Source organism: Salmo trutta, chromosome 7 (assembly GCF_901001165.1).
Source record: "Salmo trutta chromosome 7, fSalTru1.1, whole genome shotgun sequence".
Classification (NCBI taxonomy): Eukaryota; Metazoa; Chordata; class Actinopteri; order Salmoniformes; family Salmonidae; genus Salmo; species Salmo trutta.
This window is the reverse complement of record NC_042963.1, coordinates 32,925,468-32,945,280: the sequence shown is the minus strand read 5'-3', so window position 1 is coordinate 32,945,280 and position 19,813 is coordinate 32,925,468. Positions and strand designations below refer to the sequence as shown.

The following is a 19,813-nucleotide window of genomic DNA, read 5'->3' as shown; positions in this document are numbered from 1 at the left end:
CGGCTATGGAACCCTGACCTGTTCAACGGACGTGCTACCTGTCCCAGACCTGCTGTTTTCAACTCTCTAGAGACAGCAGGAGCGGTAGAGATACTCTCAATGATCGGCTATGAAAAGCCAACTGACATTTACTCTTGAGGTGCTGACTTGTTGCACCCTCGACAACAACTGTGATTATTATTATTTGACCATGCTGGTCATTTATGAACATTTGAACATCTTGGCCATGTTCTGTTATAATCACCACCTGGCACAGCCAGAAGAGGACTGGCCACCTCTCATAGCCTGGTTCCTCTCTAGGTTTCTTCCTAGGTTTTGGCCTTTCTAGGGAGTTTTTCCTAGCCACCGTGCTTCTACACCTGCATTGCTTGCTGTTTGGGGTTTTAGGCTGGGTTTCTGTACAGCACTTTGAGATATCAGCTGATGTAAGAAGGGCTATATATATATAAATTTGATTTGATTTCATAAACATATCAATCCAAGAATTCTTTGCTTGTAGAACTATTTCCCCCCTTTTCCCTTACATGTACTTATGATACACACACACACACACACACTGTCTGTTTTCTGATGTTTGAACTAGCCCTGCTATATCTGTGACAACACAGATACTGAATATTTCCCACTCACAATTTCTCCCATTCAGAAAAGAGCTGAATTCACATGTTCTAACTAGGTCTGCTAAACATAAGATCACAAACACACACACTGACTGTACAAAAGGACTCGGCAACATGATGAGTACATACCGTATCTGGCATATTGGTGTCTGTCAGACGATGTTTCACGTGAACACGAAGCCAATCCAGTTGTCTGACAATCGTCTCCTTCACCCTTTCAGATTGTGAACATACCGGTCCCGAATCTTTCTCCATGTTTCTTTGATATCAGTATCAGTACTCAAATTTCCCTCCAGTTGTTGTCTTTTGCTTGGTTGTCCAAATACAACCACATCGAAGGCTTGTAAAAGTTTTCGTACTGTCTCACAGCTCGCGCAGATGCTCCTCCAAACTGGACATAGACAAAATTGTGCTTAGCAAATCTCTAAATAAAAACGAAGCTTGCAAGAAGTAGAAGCGAAGTAACAGCACGTCCATCTCTTCCGTGTTTATACCAAATGGGAAAATATGTGACGTAGACATAAGGGTGGGACATACATTGTAAAACTCAATACTGCCCCTCAGTCTTCACAAGGAACGATATGTCAGGCTTAATGTCCAGGTAGGAAAAAACTGGGTTGATTGACGGAGTACATTACAAGAAGCCATCCCTTTTTGATGTTAAACGACATTGCAACACTGTGCTACGCTCCGTCGGCCCTTTTTTTAATTTTTTTTATTTCACCTTTATTTAACCAGGTAGGCCAGTTGAGAACAAGTTCTCATTTACACCTGCGACCTGGCCAAGATAAAACAATGCAGTGCTACACAAACAACACAGAGTTACACATGGAATAAACAAATGTACAGTCAATAACACAATGGAAACGTTTATATACAGTGTGTGCAAATGAGGTAAGATTAGGGAGGTAAGGCAATAAATAGGCTGTAGCGGCGAAATAATTACAATTTAGCAATTAAACACTGGAGTGATAGATGGCCCTGTTTACGTATTGTCTGTAGACCCCTTAAGACTTTAGAGGCTGTGAACGATGCTAAATGGGCGTAAACAAAGAACAGCACTGTAGCTGTTCAATGTGAAAGGTTATCTTTATTATACAACAAAAGGCAATTTAATATTGTAAATGGTTTGCCTAATGGGGTAACTTGGTGGGATAATGTTCAGAGAATCAATTTTGGAATTTGGTGAAATAATTCCTTTTCTAAATATATGTTTCCCAAGGATTAATGTAGAGCAAGTGTGAAAATCACAGCAAAATGTTTAAATGCCTTTTTCTTTTAAAGCAGCATTAGTTCTCCATGTTTCCTCCATCTACAGTATATGATATGCCATTTGGAAGTTCTGAGTCTGTACTTTTATCAAATGTAAAAAACACAATTTCAAATTTTGGAACATGAGAATATGGGTCACATTTTGGATTTATAATAGATTGTCCTCCATTTAGATTTTGTAGTCCAAAACAACTCTTACAGCATACGGATCTAGATATCACCTATCCAGGTCATTATCTATGGGCCACATTTGGGATTCCAACTGACATGTTTGTCAAGCATTATACCATAACAAAACAAAATCTGCTTTTGTGTTGTCTCAATATCCATTTCCATGTGTTACAGAACCAATAGAATACACATTCAATTTACATGGTTATTTGATATGTTTAACGCTGAGCCATATAGTAGAAAGCCTTATGTCGCAGGATGTGCAAAACTGCTCTATAACTGAACAAATTAATTAACCTTATGGGTTTAAAGTGGAAGTTTAAACTCCACCGGGAGAGACTGAGCTGCTTACAGAGACAGCTTCACGCCCGTTAGAGACCAGCCAGGATTAGAACGATTGTCACTGTGTGTGTGTGTGTGTGTGTGTGTGTGTGTGTGTGTGTGTGTGTGTGTGTGTGTGTGTGTGTGTGTGTGTGTGTCTGTAACTAACAGTCTTAAAGTGTAATGCTACAAGACACAATAGGGAAACCCTGTTGTCTGCCTAAGCCTGGTCCTAATGTAGGAATATATTGTGTGTTCTAATGGAGGACTTCCAGTCTACAGCTGTGAGTAAATCTCTGACGTTAAGCTCTAAATGCTACAGTTGACCAGACACTGTTACATTACGTCAATTGAAAAAAGACTGAAATGAAATATGACCTATAATTTCTTACAATATGAGTGAAATAGTTTCCCTTCCAAAATGTTTTAATTATGTATGCTAAAACGCAGCTTTTCTGTGTTGGAATGGTGTGGGCGTACCCCAACAACAGAATGGAGTGGGCGTATACCGGTCAATATTTTTTTCATGCAAGTAGACCACTGATTGGCCAGCTCATCCTCCTCTAGACCGCTGATTGGCCAGCTCATTTTTCTCAGAGAGATGACGTCATGTTCTATGAAGAAATGGCAAGCATTTTTTAAATGGTCCGTTTGAGATACAAGTTTGAGGTGAGGTTTTTTAAGTGTTTGTTCTCCAATTTATGATTTGGCCATAAAAACATTATTTGGGTATAAGTTAACAGAATATTAACTTTTAAAAGTGACTGGGCAGTTACTCTAAATATGTGAATGAATTTTGGTTCGTCCCACACAGATATTGGCTTAAACACTCAAACGTATGTCCCTACACACACACACACGCACGCATGCTGTGCGCAACCCACTACACTCACACACATTCTCCCAGACCAGAGAAGTGTCATGTCACCATAGCAACAGTGGGGAAATGCATCATTTACCTTGGGTGTTTCCACATATGGCTGGTTTCCAACTCGTCTCTCTATCCGTCATATAAAACACACTGTGGTCTCTCAGCGCCCACTACCACTCACATAAACCACTAAACAGTGATAATCATTTCCAGCTCTGCACTGATGAAATAGCTAACCTCTTCCTGGGAGAAGAGAGAGAGGGAGGAGAGAAAGAGAAAAGAGAGAGAAAATAGAGGGAAGAGAGAGAAAGAGCAGGGAAAAGAGAGAGGCAGGAGAGACAGAGCAGTAGTGCTCTCAGACATTAATGTGCCAGACATTAAAATAGAATTCAACAATATACATTTTTTATTGAACTTAGTAGGAAATCAACTAAATGTATTGAACTTATTCGAAAAAGCATTAAATTGCCCAAGTTAACCATAACCATCTTCTGGTAGAGATGGAAAGGTTTTTCCAAAACCTTCTCAATTAAATGTTAACTAAAGTACCCTATGCCTACCTGGTAGAATGATATCATGATTATTTGCATCAATTATCCCCACCCATCTCTTTAAGGTTAAATCAGAGCGTTCTGCCCTAACAACAGCAGTCAAGCACCCAAGCTAACTGGCTAATGTTGGCCAACTCATGACGTTACTACCCTGCATGAAACTGCAGGTAGCTAACCAACCAGGTTCAATGTTAGCTAGCTAACATTAGGTTATAATTAGCAAAGCAAATGGCTCTGAGATACGAATAATATTACTACACATATCATACACATAATGTTAGCTAGCAGACCTAACAACAGCAGTCAAGCACCCAAGCTAACTGGCTAATGTTGACTAGCTTGCTAGCTACTTCCAGACTCAAATGAGAGAACAGCTCACTCTGACCATTTACACGCCCTAGCAGAGCTGGTTAGGCTGTTTTTATGTAATCCAAAGCGTTGGTGACTGCAACTGTGCTGCTGGCAACAATTTAATTATGCTTTTTTTGCCAACGTTTACTAACACCGGCCATATTCAACAGGTGTTGAGCGTTCGTAAATTTGACAGTTATTCTGCACTCTGGCACACTCAGAGGAGGGTGCTCTGAAATCGGAGTATATAGCCAGAGCGAATTTACCAGCTACGTCTATCAACAACTGTCGCGGGGGCGTCATGATCATTCATTTGAAATGGATACTTGCATAGTGGAGTCTTTTGTTAAGACATGTAGCTAGCTAGCTAAACAATGAACCATAATCCCAACTCATGACGTTACTGCCCTGCATGAATTTGCAGGTAGCTAACCAACCTGGTTCAATGTAAGCTAGCTAATATTAGGCTATAACTAGCAAAGCAAATGTCTCTGAGATATGAATATTTCTACATAGATCATACACGTAACGATAGCTAGCGAGTTAGCCAGCTAATGTTAGCTAGCTAACAGTACACTTTAACTTGAAATGAATATGACTTTCTGACTAAATTAGTAAAGTGTAATATCTGAAAATGTAGCTAGCTAGACTATCATACCGTACACATGGATGGACACTGCTCCCTCTGTTACAGATGCTATGGTTTCCCTTGGTTTGAAGATGTAATCCAGAGACAGGTGTTTTCTCCATCTCTTTAGCTATCATACTCTAATTCCACTGAGTTCAAAACTCGGTCCTCCAGAAAGTGGAGAGCAACAACAACAAAAAAGACAGGATTACCTACACATACTGACCAGCTCAAATAGACAGAAGCGTGCTATGTGGCAGACCAATCCTAACTCATCTCTCGGCATGTCCAGCCCACTCATTATCTCAGCCAATCATGGCTAGCGGGAAGGTTGCTGACTTTTTCTAATGCTAAACCAACTAGGCTCGTAATTTAACATATGTATTTGTGTTCACAGATTGCAAATTTGTTATTAAGGCACATGAAAGTTCATGTTCCAGAAGGAATTTCTGACATAAAAACGCATGTTGATAAAAAAAAGTTTACGTTCAAGTGACGCACGACATACGCCTCATTTCCTGAAATGAGCTACAGAAACATCTCCAACATCTCTCTTGCTGGTGCACACTTGCATTAAAGGGTAACTACACCCAAAAATTGTAATTTGTTAGATTTCTCCCAGACCTCAAAAGTGGTCTCCTGATGCGGTTTAAGCATGGTTGTGGACTTAGAACACCCAATTTTGTTGTTTTTCTATTAAAAAAAAAGATTTTGAGAGTGAAAACCTGATAAAAAAGCAAACTTGTAAAAACTGAAAGGAGGAGAACAGAATTAGACTAAAAAAATCACAGATTTTATAGGGCCCTATTTGTATTTGTATTTATTATGGATCCTCATTAGCATCTACTCGTCCTGGGGTTCAGCAAAATGAAGGCAGTTATACAATTGAAAAACATTACAATACATTCACAACAGATGTCACAACACACTAAGCATGTGACCTTAGGCCCCTACTCCACTACCACATATCTACAACACAAAATGAAAGTATACGTATGTGTATAGTGCGTATGTTATCGTATGTGTGTATCCATGTGTCTGTGCCAATGTTAGTGTTGCTTCACAGTCCCCGCTGTTCCAGAAGATGTATTTTTTAAATGTTTTTTAAATCAGTTACTTGATGTGGTATAGAGTTCCATGTAGTCATGGCTCTATGTCGTCTGTTCAGGACTTGGGGACTGTGAAGAGACCTCTGGTGGCATGTCTTGTGGGGTCTGCATTGGTGTCCGAGCTGTGTGCCAGTGGTTCAAACAGACAACGCGGTGCATTCAATATGACAATAACTCTCATAAATACAAGGAGTAATGAAGTCAATCTCTCCTCCACTTTGAGCCAGGAGAGATTGACATGCATATTATTAATGTTAGCTCTCTGTGTACATCCAAGGGCCAGCCGTGCTGCCCTGTTCTGAGCCAATTGCAATTTTCCTAAGTCCCTCTTTATGGCACCTGACCACACAACTGAACAGTAGTCCAGGTGTGACAAAACCAGGGCCTGTAGGACCTGCCTTGTTGATAGGGCTGTTAAGAAAGTAGAGCAGTGCTTTATTATGGACAGACTTCTCCCCATCTTAGCTACTGTTGTACAGTATCAATATGTTTTGACCATAACAGTTTACAATCCAGGGTTACTCCAAGCAGTTTAGTCACCTCACCTTGCTCAATTTCCACAGTATTTATTACAATATTTGGTTGGGCTTTAGGGTTTAGTAAATGATTTGTCCCGAATATAATGCTTTTAGCTTTTTAAATATTTAGGACTAACTTATTCCTTGCCACCCATTCTGAAACTAACTGCAGCTCTTTGTGAAGTCATTTTAGTCGCTGTAGTAGCTGACGTCTATAGTGTTGAGTCATCTGCATACACAGACACACTGGCTTTACTCGTTAGTAAAGATTGAAAAAAGTAAGGGGCCTAGACAGCAGCCCTGGGGAATTCCTAATTCTACTGGATTATGTTGGAGAGCCTTCCATTAAAGGACACCCTCTGTTCTGTTAGACAGTTAAATCCTTATCCACAATATAGCAGGGGGTGTAAAGCTATAACACATACATTTTCCAGCAGCAGACTATGATCGAAAATGTCAAAAGCCGCACTGAATTTTAACAAAACAGCGCCCACAATCTTTTCATCATCAATTTCTCTCAGCCAATCAGTAATTTGTGTAAGTGCTGTGCTTGTTGAATGTCCTTCCTTATAACCATGCTGATAGTCTGTTGTCAATTTGTTTACTGTAAAATAGCATTTTATCTGGCCAAACACCATTTTTCCAAATGTTTATTAAGGGTTGGTAACAGGCTGATTCGTCAGCTTTTGAGCCAGTAAATGGGGCCTTACTATTCTTAGGTAGAGGAATTACTTTTTCTTCCCTCCAGGCCTGAGGGCACACCCTTTCTCGTAGGCTTAAATTGAAGATGTGGCAATATCGTCCGGTATTATCCGCTGTCATTTTCCATCCAAGTTGTCAGACCCCGGTGGCTTGTCATAGTTGATAGACAACAACAACAAAAATCCCCTCTTCCACACTCACTTTACAGAATTCAGAATAACAATGCTAACCTTTCATAATTTGGTCAGATATACTTGGATGTGTAGTGTCAGTGTTTGTTGCTGGCATGTCATGCCTAAATTTGCTATTCTTGCCAATGAAAAAATCATTATTCAATGAATGATGGAGCTGAGATTGCCTTTTTTCCCAAAACGTAATTTAAGGTGCTCAGTGGTAGTAGTAGTAGTAGTAATAGTAATAGTAGTAGTAGTAGTAGTATAGTAAATGATAATTGTAAAATGCATCAATATTTGTTCTATTGTGGGAGACATTTTTGCTCTATTCTATGCTACATCCCAAAACAACAGACTATTGCAACTGCAACCTCAGCCATCAAAGTCACCCCCTACCCCCACTGAAATATGTGACCAGGTCCCATGTCATGTGCTGACATAAGCAACGGCCTCATCTTACACAGACAGGCAGGACAGGACAGAGCAGGGAAACAAACACCTGGGTCTACTCCAACCTGGACGACAACAACCACTGGTTTGACTCAACTACTCCTGGTTTGACACAACTACTCCTGGTTTGACACAACTACTCCTGGTTTGACACAACAACTCCTGGTTTGACACAACTACTCCTGGTTTGACACAACTACTCCTGGTTTGACACAACAACCACTGGTTTACACAACTACTCCTGGTCTAACACAACAAAAGCTGGTTTGATACAACTATTCCTGGTTTGACACAACTACTGCTGGTTTGACACAAGAGCCACTGGTTTGACACAGCTATTCCTGGTTTGACATAACAGCCACTGGTTTGACACAACAGCCACTGGTTTGACACAGCTATTCCTGGTTTGACACAACAACCACTGGTTTAACACAACTACTCCTGGTTTGACACAACTACTCCTGGTTTACACAACTACTCCTGGTTTACACAACTACTCCTGGTCTGACATGACAACAGCTGGTTTGATACAACTATTCCTGGTTTGACACAACAACCACTGGTTTGACACAACTACTCCTGGTTTAACACAACTACTCCTGGTTTGACACAACTACTCCTGGTTTGACACAACAACCACTGGTTTACACAACTACTCCTGGTTTGACACGACAAAAGCTGGTTTGATACAACTATTCCTGGTTTGACATAACTACTGCTGGTTTGACACAACTACTCCTGGTGTAACACAGCTACTCCTGGTTTGACACAGCTATTCCTGGTTTGACACAACTACTGCTGGTTTGACACAACAGCCACTGGTTTGACACAGCTATTCCTGGTTTGACACCACAACCACTGGTTTGACTCAGCTATTCCTGGTTTGACACAACTACTCCTGGTTTGACACAACTACTCCTGGTTTGACACAACTACTCCTGGTTTGACACAACAACAAGCTGTTACTTCACGCTTCACTGAATGAATGACTTCTGCTGTAACTGGTAGTATCCTTCAGCATTCTAAGAACCACTGCAGTTTACACACTTGCTTGACTTTAGTCACAACAAAATAAGTAAATCTTGCTGCCATCACAGCATGACAGGGACAACAGAACACAAGCAAGGAGTGAAAACCGTAGAAGTGTCCTGGTAAACAATAAACATCAAGCAAAACTATTGTGGACGAAATACATTCTAGATCTAGTACATCCACAATCAAGAGCCAGCAGAGCGTACAGACAGAATACATTCTAGAACTCTTAGAGTCAACACCCAGCAGAATGTCTGGCTAAGGTGCATAGACCTACTGGAATCTCCCCACCCAATGAATTCTAGAAATACCTTTTCGTCCACAGACTCTTTAACCCATGAAATGCCATATTCCCCTCTCAATAGATGTGTGTATGTGGTGTCTAACCTCTGTTGTTTGGCTCCTTCTGGTACTCTCAGTGCGTAGCAGCATGGTGGCTAGACTCTGTAAGTCCTCAAATGTAGACACATTAGGTTAGAGCAGGGCTGGCTGGTTCACTGATATACAGATACAGCTAGTAACCCAGCCCTCAGCCCCACTGACCAACACACACACATGCAGAGCAATCACAGAGGTCCCCCACCTGCCCTGCCCCCACCACTCCCGATCCCCCTACCCTTCCCAAACGGCACAGTACAGTAGCAATTCAGCATTGTCCAACATCATCAGTAAAACCATGATCATTATTGAGCTGACAGGTGATTTGGGTCTGAGCACGAAGTGCATGGAGCCTGTCAGTTGATAACTCAAAATCATAAAGTAACTTATTTTACCTAACAGGGAGGACAACAACTTCACCATTGTTCCATTGTCAGTGTGTATATCAGTAGGGTTAAGGGTGGAGGGGCGTGTTTGCAGGGGTGGGCAGGGAGAATGTGAGGAATGCATAGAGTCATCAAACAGGCCATAGAAAAGAAGAGCTGAATCAGAAATAGTTATGTGCTCACGGACAGACAGACAGACAGAGACAGAGACAGAGACAGAGACAGAGACAGACAGACAGACAGACAGACAGACAGACAGACAGACAGACAGACAGACAGACAGACAGACAGACAGACAGACAGACAGACAGACAGACAGACAGACAGACAGACAGACAGACAGACAGACAGACAGACAGACAGACAGACAGACAGACAGACAGACAGACAGGAAGAGGCCCAGCTATACTCAAACAGACCCAACTACAGACAACCAAGACAAACCAGGCCAAACTCAATCTAAAACAAGACTAGAGTCAACAAGGCTAAAAACAGCTGAAAACCAGACTAAAACTATACTAAAAGAAAATAAAGTGGACAGAATTCAGCCCCACATGTGTCAAATGACTGTCCCACTCTATGTCTCATTATGATGTTTTGGCCTCAGAAGCAACCCGAGTCAAGTGTAGCCCTGCTCCAGAGGTAGTGTGTTAGACCAGCCCACACTTTTGCGCAGCGCTTTATTTGTCGACTACGATGAAGTTGTTTTTGTAGCACATGCCCAGCTACATAACCTCACTCTGAATCTGTCCAAAAAGTCTCTGACTTATAGGCTAACTCTGGCTCCTGTCCTGAGTCTCACTCCATTCAGGCAGTTGGTCAATCAGCCAGCCAGCCTGCCACTCCATACAGAAGCTGACATTAAGCCTAAATCATGTTGGCGGGAGAAGGAGATTTGAACTGGATAGTTTAAGTCACTGAATTAAGTTACACAACTCACTGTGAAATTAGGAGTGTATACAACATGTTTTCACACCGCTATGTAACATTGTATGTGAACTGTCTCTAATGTCGTAAAACAAATGTGGTGTTTTATAGAGGACAAACAAGAGAGAAAGGGTAGGGTAGAGTAGCGATAGGAGAGATGGGACTCTGGGGCATGTGGGTAGTGCAGTTATCAGGCAATGGATCATTAGTGCTCTATTATCCCCTGCCTGCCATGGGCAATCTACTATACCGCTCGGTCATCTATTCATTCTGCCTGAGAATATTATAATGCTATTTAATAATATTTTCATGCAGGGGTATTCAACCAGGGATCCACGCCCCCCTATCGGTCTTTGGAGCTACTGCAGGGTGTCCGCATGAATATTGGGTGAAGAAAGAGATTCCCACCCCCCAAAAATTATTAATATCACTAGCAAGTACAAAATAAAAACATTTTAATATCTTAGCGGAAATGTGTTTGGCGTAATCTGTTAGAGTTTACACTTCCTCTTCCAATTATAATGTGGGTAGGTCAAAATAATGAAAAATGATCTATCAAAGATATTCATTTTAAAATGTTGATTACATCTCCTTGCTATTATCATCCACCTGATGATAAGATGTGAACCAAAAAAATGTGCTAATGTATGATGGGGTCCCTGGGTCGCCGGTTTTCCTGGGAAGGATGTCCGTGGGCAAGAAAAGGTTGAAGACCCCAGTTTTAATGCCTAGAAATTAATATGGGATCTTTGTGTTTTCATGTATGCGTCATACAGTGCATTCGGAAAGTATTGAGACCCCTTGACTTTTTCCAGATTTTGTTACGTTACATCCTTATTCTAAAATTATTATTTTTTTTTTTTTAAATCCCCTCATCAATCTACACATAATACCACATAATGACAAAGCAAAAACAGGTTTTTATAATTTTTTTGCTAATTTATTAAAAACAAAAACCTGAAAAATCACATTTACTAAGGGACCCTTAAGTGATGAGTACTTTGTTGAAGCACCTTTGCATGCGATTACAGCCTTGAGTCTTCTTGGGTATGACGCTTCAAGCTTGGCACACCTGTATTTGGGGAGTTTCTCCCATTGTTCTCGGCAGATCCTCTCAACCTCTGTCAGGTTGGATGATGCAAAAGCTGCAAAGCTATTTTCAGGTCTCTCCAGAGATGTTTGATCGGGTTCAAGTCCAGGGTCTGGCTAGGCCCCTCAAGGACATTCAGAGACTTGTCCCAAAGCCACTCCTGCATTGTCTTGGCTGTGTGCTTAGGGTCGTTGTCTTGTTGGAAGGTGAACCTTCACCCCAGTCTGAGGTCCTGAGTGATCTGGAGCAGATTTTCATCAAGGATCTCTCTGTACTTTGCTCCATTCATCTTTCCCTTGATCCTGACTAGTCTCCCAGTCCCTGCCGCTGAAAAACATCCCTACAGCATAATGCTGCCACCATGCTTCACCGTAGGGATGGTGCCAGGTTTCCTCCAGACATGACGCTTGGCATTCAGGCCAAAGAGTTCAATCTTGGTTTCATCAGATCAGAGAATCTTGTTTCTCATGGTTTGAGAGTCTATAGCTGTCTTTTGGCAAACTCCAAGCGGGCTGTCATATGAATTTTACTGAGGATTGGCTTCTGTCTGGTCAATCTACCATAAAGGCCTTATTGGTGGAGTGCTAGAGGCCCTTCTCCCCCGATTGCTCAGTTTGGCCAGGCGGCCAGCTCTAGGAAGAGTCTTGGTGATTCCAAACGTCCTCCATTTAAGAATGATGGAGGCCACTGTGTTCTTGGGGACCTTCAATGCCACATAAATGTTTTGGTACTGTTCCCCATATCTGTGCATCGACACAATCCTGTCTCGTAGCTCTACAGACAATTCCTTCGACCTTATGGTTTGGTTTTTGCTCTGACAACTGTGGAATCGTATATAGACAGGTGTATGCCTTTCCAAATCATGTCTAATCAATTGAATTTACCACAGGTGGAATCCAATCAAGTTGTAGAAACATCTTAAGGATGATCAATGGATTATTGTGTGTAGATTGGGTTATTGTGTGTAGATTGGGTTACTGTGTGTAGATTGATGAGGAAAACAATTAATTTAATCAATCTTGGAATAACGTAACAAAATGTGGAAAAGGGAAGGGGTCTGAATACTTTCCGAAGGCACTGTATATATCAGTGTCGCTGTAGATGTATTAATAAAATAAAGGGTTGTTGAGTAGACAACCTGAATCATATCGAGGAAAGAGATGGAGAGGAGATGATGGTTATGTGCCCCTGCCATGTAAAAGAGAGTGTCGTGCAGAGTGGTCTAGTGTAGTGTGTAGTGCAGTGCCCCAGGCTGTAGTTTCTACATGACCTGGTTTCAGAACACTACCCTGACCATACCACAATCAATCTACTCTCTTTCTCTTCTCTTTACTTCCTTCTTTCTCTCCCTATCCCATCTCTACTCCACTGTCCCTCTTTTTCCATCTCCTCTTCATTCCCCATCTCTATCTCTCTTTTTCTGTGTCCTTTCTCTCATCTCCCTCATCTCCTAAAGTCTTCCGCATGCTTCGGTTCGGCTAGCGCTGAACGAGTGTTATTCATTTTGAGATTTTTGTTGAGGAGATCTTAGTCGTGCAATTTTACATCCAATTAGGACGTTTGGTGCTGTATTTCTCAAGTGGAAAAATGTGCATGAAAACGAGTCGTCTCTTTGCGAATGACAACAAACACTTCAATGAAGAATCCCTACTGTTGACCAATCACTGACAAAGGGGTGTAAACTTTGGATACCGACTTGGGCTTGCTTTCAGAAAAAATGTGTACACGAACAAAAATGTCACAAAATGTAGTCATAATATATGCACAAACTGTTCCGAACTGTTTCGCATGGGAAGATTGTGGCCCCCTTTACACACACTCTCCCTCTTTTCCCTTTGCATCTCTCTGTATTTTAGTTGATCTGCTGTAACCTGTGTGTAGGGCTTCCCTCCCTGTAAGATGGGTGATGGATACCTCAGAGCTACACAATTGGAGGCAAGACAGAGTCTAAACTGCTATTCTCTGTTTAATATCTATGAATAGTCACTTTACCCCTACCTACAAAATGTACAAATTACCTTGACTAACCTGTACCCCCGCACATTGACTCTGTACCGGTACCCCTTGTATATAGCCTCGCTATTGTTATTTTATTGTGTTACTTTTTATTTTATTTTTTACTTTAGTTTATTTAGTAAATATTTTCTTAACTCTATTTCTTGAACTGCATTGTTGGTTAAGGGTTTGTAAGTAAGCATTTCACTGTTGTATTCGGCACACGTGACAAATAAATGTTTATTTAATTTGAAACCAGTTAACGCTACAATCCCAGTCAGACACATCCTGCACACAGTGGAATGTATTCATATATGCCAAGGGAACCTGGCTTCCCCAAAAAATTGTCCAAAAAATTTAAAATAACATAAAATAATTTATCTTTTGTCTCTCTGTGTTTCATAATTTTCCTTCAACTAGCAAGAGGCTGAATGTATCTCACAGGAGAAAGCTTCCGAGCGAGCGAAACAGCGCCCCTCTGTCTCTCTACGTGTAGGTCATCTATCTGATGCTGTCTGGTCCAAAGAAGTATGACATTATTGCCGCCTGTAGCATTGAAGGCAAGGAAAGCCAGTGAGCATCTGGCCTCCCTTGACAAAAAAAGGATACAAATTTGCCAGTCAACGTTGAGCTAAACAGAGCGAGCTAAGCTGTGAATGGTCCTGGCGCACCAAAAAAAAAGCGTCAAGGAAAGCAGGCTTCGATTTGTCGTCACTCCTATAAAATCATCATTGACAGAAAAGCATGAATTGTTGGATCTCGTTGTGTTGTTGTTCTCCGGTGGCTAGCTAGCCAGCTAGCTAAAATGGGCCCTTTCCTAAATTAGCCATGGATGGAGATAGGGATATGGACTTGTGGTTTTACTTAATTCTCCATACTGACCAATGATTATAACGTAGATTCTGATCCAGTCATCAATTCATACATTGTTGTATCCCTGGCCTGAGAGGATGGAAGTTCAATATGTAGCTAGATGTGGAAGGCTAATATTAACTAGCTAACGCTGCCAATGAATGAAAGGTATGCTAGCGAGCAAGCATTTTAGCCAGGTAAAAATGCTTTAAGCATGTACTGCATGACAGAGTCAAAGACCGTTTCATCAACATGAAAGACAGGATGATGGCATTGGTGTTTCTCTACAAGTAGGGCGTCTATATGTTTTTCTACTTGCAAAACGCACACGCACAAACATACATACATACACGCACACACAAATCAGAACCATTGACAGCCACATCATATTTAGCTTACGTTGACTGGACTAAATTGTTTTTGTTATCTTTTAGTTTTCACTGTATTAGACCAAACAGAGGTGATTTGATGATGTTAAAGTTGAAATGGTGCTGGAATAGTGGAGGCAGCTCCTGTTTTCTTTGCGACTTGCGGTAACTCTCTGTGGTTCTAAACCAATTATTAGGCTATATATCGATGTGTGCCCGGCGTTCCCACTGTGACTATTAAAACCTACCCAAACCAAAAACCATGGATAGATGGCAGCATTCGCCCAAAACTGAAAGCACAAACCACCGCATTTAACCACGGCAATGTGACTGGGAATATGGTTGAATACAAACAGTGTAGTTATTCCATCCATAAGACAATCAAACAGGCAAAACGGCAGTACAGAGACAAAGTGGAGTCGCAATTCAACGGCTCAAACACAAAACGTATGTGGCAGGGTCTACAGACAATCACGGATTACAAAGGGAAAACCAGCCACGTCACGGACACCGACGTCTTGCCTCCGGACAAGCTAAACACCTTCTTCGCCCGCTTTGAGGATAACACAGTGCCACCGATGCGGCCCGCTCCCAAGGACTGTGGGCTCTCGTTCTCCGTGGCCAACGTGAGTAAGACGTTTAAGCATGTTAACCCTCGCAAGGCTGCCGGCCCAGATGGCATCCCTAGCAGTGTCCTCAGAGCATGTGCAAACCAGCTGGCTGGAGTGTTTACAGACATATTCAATCTCTCCCTATATTAATCGTCTGTCCCCACTTGCTTCAAGATGTCCACCTTTGTTCCTGTTCCCAAGAAAGCAAAGGTAACTGAACTGAATGACTATCGCCCCACAGCACTCACTTCTGTCGTCATGAAGTGCTTTCAGAGGCTAGTTAAGGATCAGATCACCTCCAACTTACCTGACATCCTAGACCCACTTCAATTTGCATACCACCTCAATAGATACACAGATGATGCAATCGCCATCGCACTGCACACTGCCCTATTCCATCTGGAAATAGGAATACCTATGTAAGAACGCTGTTCATTGACTATAGCTCAGCCTACAACACCATAGTACCCTCCAAGCTCATCATTAACCTCAGGGCCTATGGTCTGAACCCTGCACTGTGCAACTGGGTCCTGGACTTCCTGACGGGCCGCCCCAGGTGGTGAAGGTAGGAAACAACACCTCCACTTCGCTGATCCTCAACACAGGGACCCCACAAGGGTGCATGCTCAGCCCCCTCCTGTACTCCCTGTTCATCCACGACTGCATGGAGACGCATGCCTCCAACTCCATCATCAAGTTTGCAGATAACACAACAGTAGTAGGCCTGATAACCAACAATGATGAAACAGCCTACAGGGAGGAGGTGAGGGCCCTGGCAGAGTGGTGCCAGGAAAATAACCTCTTCCTCAACGTCAACAAAACGAAGGAGCTGATCATGGATTTCAGGAGACAGCAGAGGGAGCACGCCCCTATCCACATCAACAGAACCCAGTGGAGAAGGTGAAAAGCTTCATGTTCCTCGGAAGATTGAAGAAATTCAGCTTGGCCCTTAAGCCCCTCACAAACTTTTACAGATGCACAGTTAAGAGCATTTTGTTGGGCTGTATCACCGCCTGGTATGGCAACTGCACCGCCCACAACCACAGGGCTCTCCAGAGGGTGGTGCGGTCTGCTCAATGCATCACCATGGTCACACTGTCTGCCCTCCAGGACACATACAGCACCCGATGTCACAGGAAGGCCAAAAAGATCATCAAGGACATCAACCATCTGAGCCACGTCCTGTTCACACTGTTATCATCCAGAAGGTGAGGTCAGTACCAGTGCATCAAAGCTGGGACCGAGAGACTGAAAAACAGCTTCTTTCTCAAGGCCAGACTGTTAAATAGCCATCACTAGCCGGCTACCACCCGATTATTTAACCCTGCACCTAAGAGGCTGCTGCCCTATGTAGATAGACATGGAATCACTGGTCACTTTAATGGAACACTAGTCACTTCAATCATGTTTACATACTGTTTTACTCATTTCATATGTATATATTGTATTCTACTGTATTTTAGTCAATGCCACTCCGACATTGCTAGTCCTAATATTTATATATTTCTTAATTGCATTCTTTTACTTTTAGATTTGTGTGTATTGTTGTGAATTGTTAGATACTACTGCGCTGTTGGAGCTAGGAACACAAGCATTTCTCTACACCCGCAGTAAGATCTGCTAAATATGCGTATGTGACCAATAACATTTGCTTTGATTTGTTCAGTTTGAGGAGAGCACGAAGATGAAAAGGACCGGAGGTCAACTTTGATAGCTTGCGACTACTATAATTGATCTTATTAAAAACAATATATTTCTTGACCCTGATGTGTTTATCAGAGTTATTGACCTCACAATAAGCCAGATTATAGTAATTTACATTGTGGTGCTGAAACCTGAAGCAGCAGCCACAGCACAATCAATCGGAAATGGACAGCTCATGGTGCTGAAATTAGGCACATTTGAGTAGGCAAAATTGATTTCAACTGTCTTCATTTTAATTAGACTTTACTAACAACAAGAGTGCTTTGTGTTGGAGCCTATTTCTTCCTATCTAAGAAATAAGAGGTAGGCCTACCTGTTTGACAAACAAAACTAGGTTGCTATCCATAGATTTGTTTGCCAATTCCTCCACCAACCATGCACTCTTTAAATAGTCCACCTCCGTGTCAGTGAAGGGCTGTTAAGTTAAAACCAGGACTTGAATTGAGGGGGTATTAGAGGGTATGCCATAGACCTACATTTTATTAAATAAAATGGCAAAAAGCATAGGCCCCTTGTTAGCCTAAGATTTTGAAGAAAGAAAACTGATCTGATTACATAAAGTGATCTATTACAGCACTTAGGTCTGTGATGCTTTAAACTAGAAACAAGCTGTAAATTACTTGGGATGGACGTGACTCCAATAACTATGGGTATATGTTTAGTTTCTTTGACATTCAGAGACTAAGCTACAACCTTTTATAGCCGAGGATACATTTTTTTTCTAAATCAATAGTTTTGTTAGTGGAAACATTATCTTGCTTGACCATGCTGTAGGTCAAGCATGGTCAAGCAACACAATCTCACTGCGCAACACAATCTCACACTCAATTCGTGCAAATATGTACAAGTATTTAGTCAGATTTCGTGTGTTTCTGTGCGTTTTTGTGTTGCTTAATCGTGCGAAAAAACAAACACTTTTGTGCGACTTAATTTGTGGGATTTTTTGGGAGGCAAACTTCGAAACAATCTTTTGAAAGTTATTGGAGCAATGCATTTTAGGAAATGTATTTACATAAAAAAATGTGTTAACAACCCAATATTGTTAATCAACCAGGTTGTCACCAAAATATTTATAATATAATAGTAGCCTTTCATTTTTTTTATCTTATTAATGCCAATGCTGTTTTCTATGTTTGTTTTCACTTAATACTTCGGGATACCGGTGCTATGTCGGATTTTATGAGGGTTGCCAGATTGGAGTAAAAATCTGTATTTGTCTTTTTTTTGTGGTATTGATGAAGGTATTTGATTGGGGAATGGGGATACATTTTATTATGGGAAATGAATGAATCAATAAATGTGGGAAAGCAGAAGAACTGCAAAAAAAATCTATTGGGTTTAAATTCTCCTGGTGCAACTGGATAGTATTTGCAACTATAACAAGTCTGGACTGTGATCAATTAAGCCATATAAATGCAGTTAAACAGGTTCATGTAAAATAATGATTATTAAAGTCGTGTCAATCATGTTATATATTTAGGCTATTATACCACAAAACTCTTGTATAAAATGCATTATGAACGAAATGGTGTATAAAAAGTGGAGCCTTGTATTAAATGCATTATGAAAAAAATGGTGTAATGTAGGCTCCACAAAATATGAAATGCATTACGAAGAAAATCCTGTAGGCCTACTGTTGCCTATACCAGTATCCCAAAGTATTAAGTGAAAACAAGCATAGAAAACAGTATCGGCATTAATAATATTTTTTTTTAACATAAGGCTACTATTATATTAAAATTATTTTGGTGACAACCTGGTTTATTAACAATATTGAGTTGTTAACATTTTTTAAAATATAAATAAAGGTGGGACACAACATTTTTTTGTGCAGAACACCATTGCCCATCATGCATTGCTCTAATAACTTTCAAAATATTGTTCCCGAATTTTGCCCCCAAAAATCCACAAAAATGTTGGTCTTTTCACATGAATTAAGCTACACAAAAACACAAAATCTTCTTAAATACTTTTTGTACATATTTGCACGATTTGAGTGAAAGATTGTGTTATACTTTACATGCAATATGCTTTGTGGACTTTATTCTGCCACTGTGCCTTCTTATTGTCTCTGCCTTTAGGCCTATATATCATGGTCACAAGTCATATGAATAAACAGGTTATAGCGCAAACAACGCAATTATAACATAGGTTCTAATAGGCTAATTTTACAAATTTGGGCAGTTTTGGATGTTGAATGTTATTGAAAATGAAACCACAACTTCTGTTTTTTTGGTTTATTTGCTATGGCCTCCTTTTTCATTTTTTTTTCGCTGGGAAAGTTGTGAGATGGATTTCAGTTCACCACTTTATTTTCTCTTGAGTTGTCTTTCTTTTTGTTTATTAAGATACTCCATGTATCTTATAGAATATTGCTTATATAGACTACATTACCAAAAGTATGTGGACACCTGCTCGTCGAACATCTCATTCCAAAATCATGGGCATAAATATGGAGTTGGTCCCCCTTTGCTGTTTTAAAAGCCTCCACTCTTCTGGGAAGGCTTTCCAGTAGATGTTGGGACATTGCTGTTGGGACTTGCCTCCATTCAACCACAAGAGCATTAGTGAGATCGAGCACTGATGTTGGGCGATTAGGCCTGGCTCGCAGTTGACGTTCCAATTCATCTCAAAGGTGTTCGATGGGGTTGACGTCAAGACACTGTGTAGGCCAGTCAAGTTCATCCACACAGATCTAGACAAACCATTTCTGAACGGACCTTGCTTTGTGCA

General features: G+C 41.1%; 1 protein-coding gene across 2 annotated transcripts in view; it reads right to left on the bottom strand.

The window, feature by feature from the left end:
- shank3a (SH3 and multiple ankyrin repeat domains 3a) overlaps positions 1–19,813 on the bottom strand; it is a 383,230-nt gene that overhangs the window by 151,145 nt on the left and 212,272 nt on the right. Inside the window, exon 1 of one of the 2 annotated variants that reach the window (XM_029758640.1) lies at positions 9,157–9,327. The exons of the other annotated variant lie outside the window; for it this stretch is intronic. Coding sequence (XP_029614500.1) covers positions 9,157–9,201 — 45 coding nt within the window. The 5' untranslated portion in view covers positions 9,202–9,327. Of the gene's footprint in view, positions 1–9,156; positions 9,328–19,813 lie in introns of those variants that run through there. 2 annotated transcript variants of the gene reach the window in all.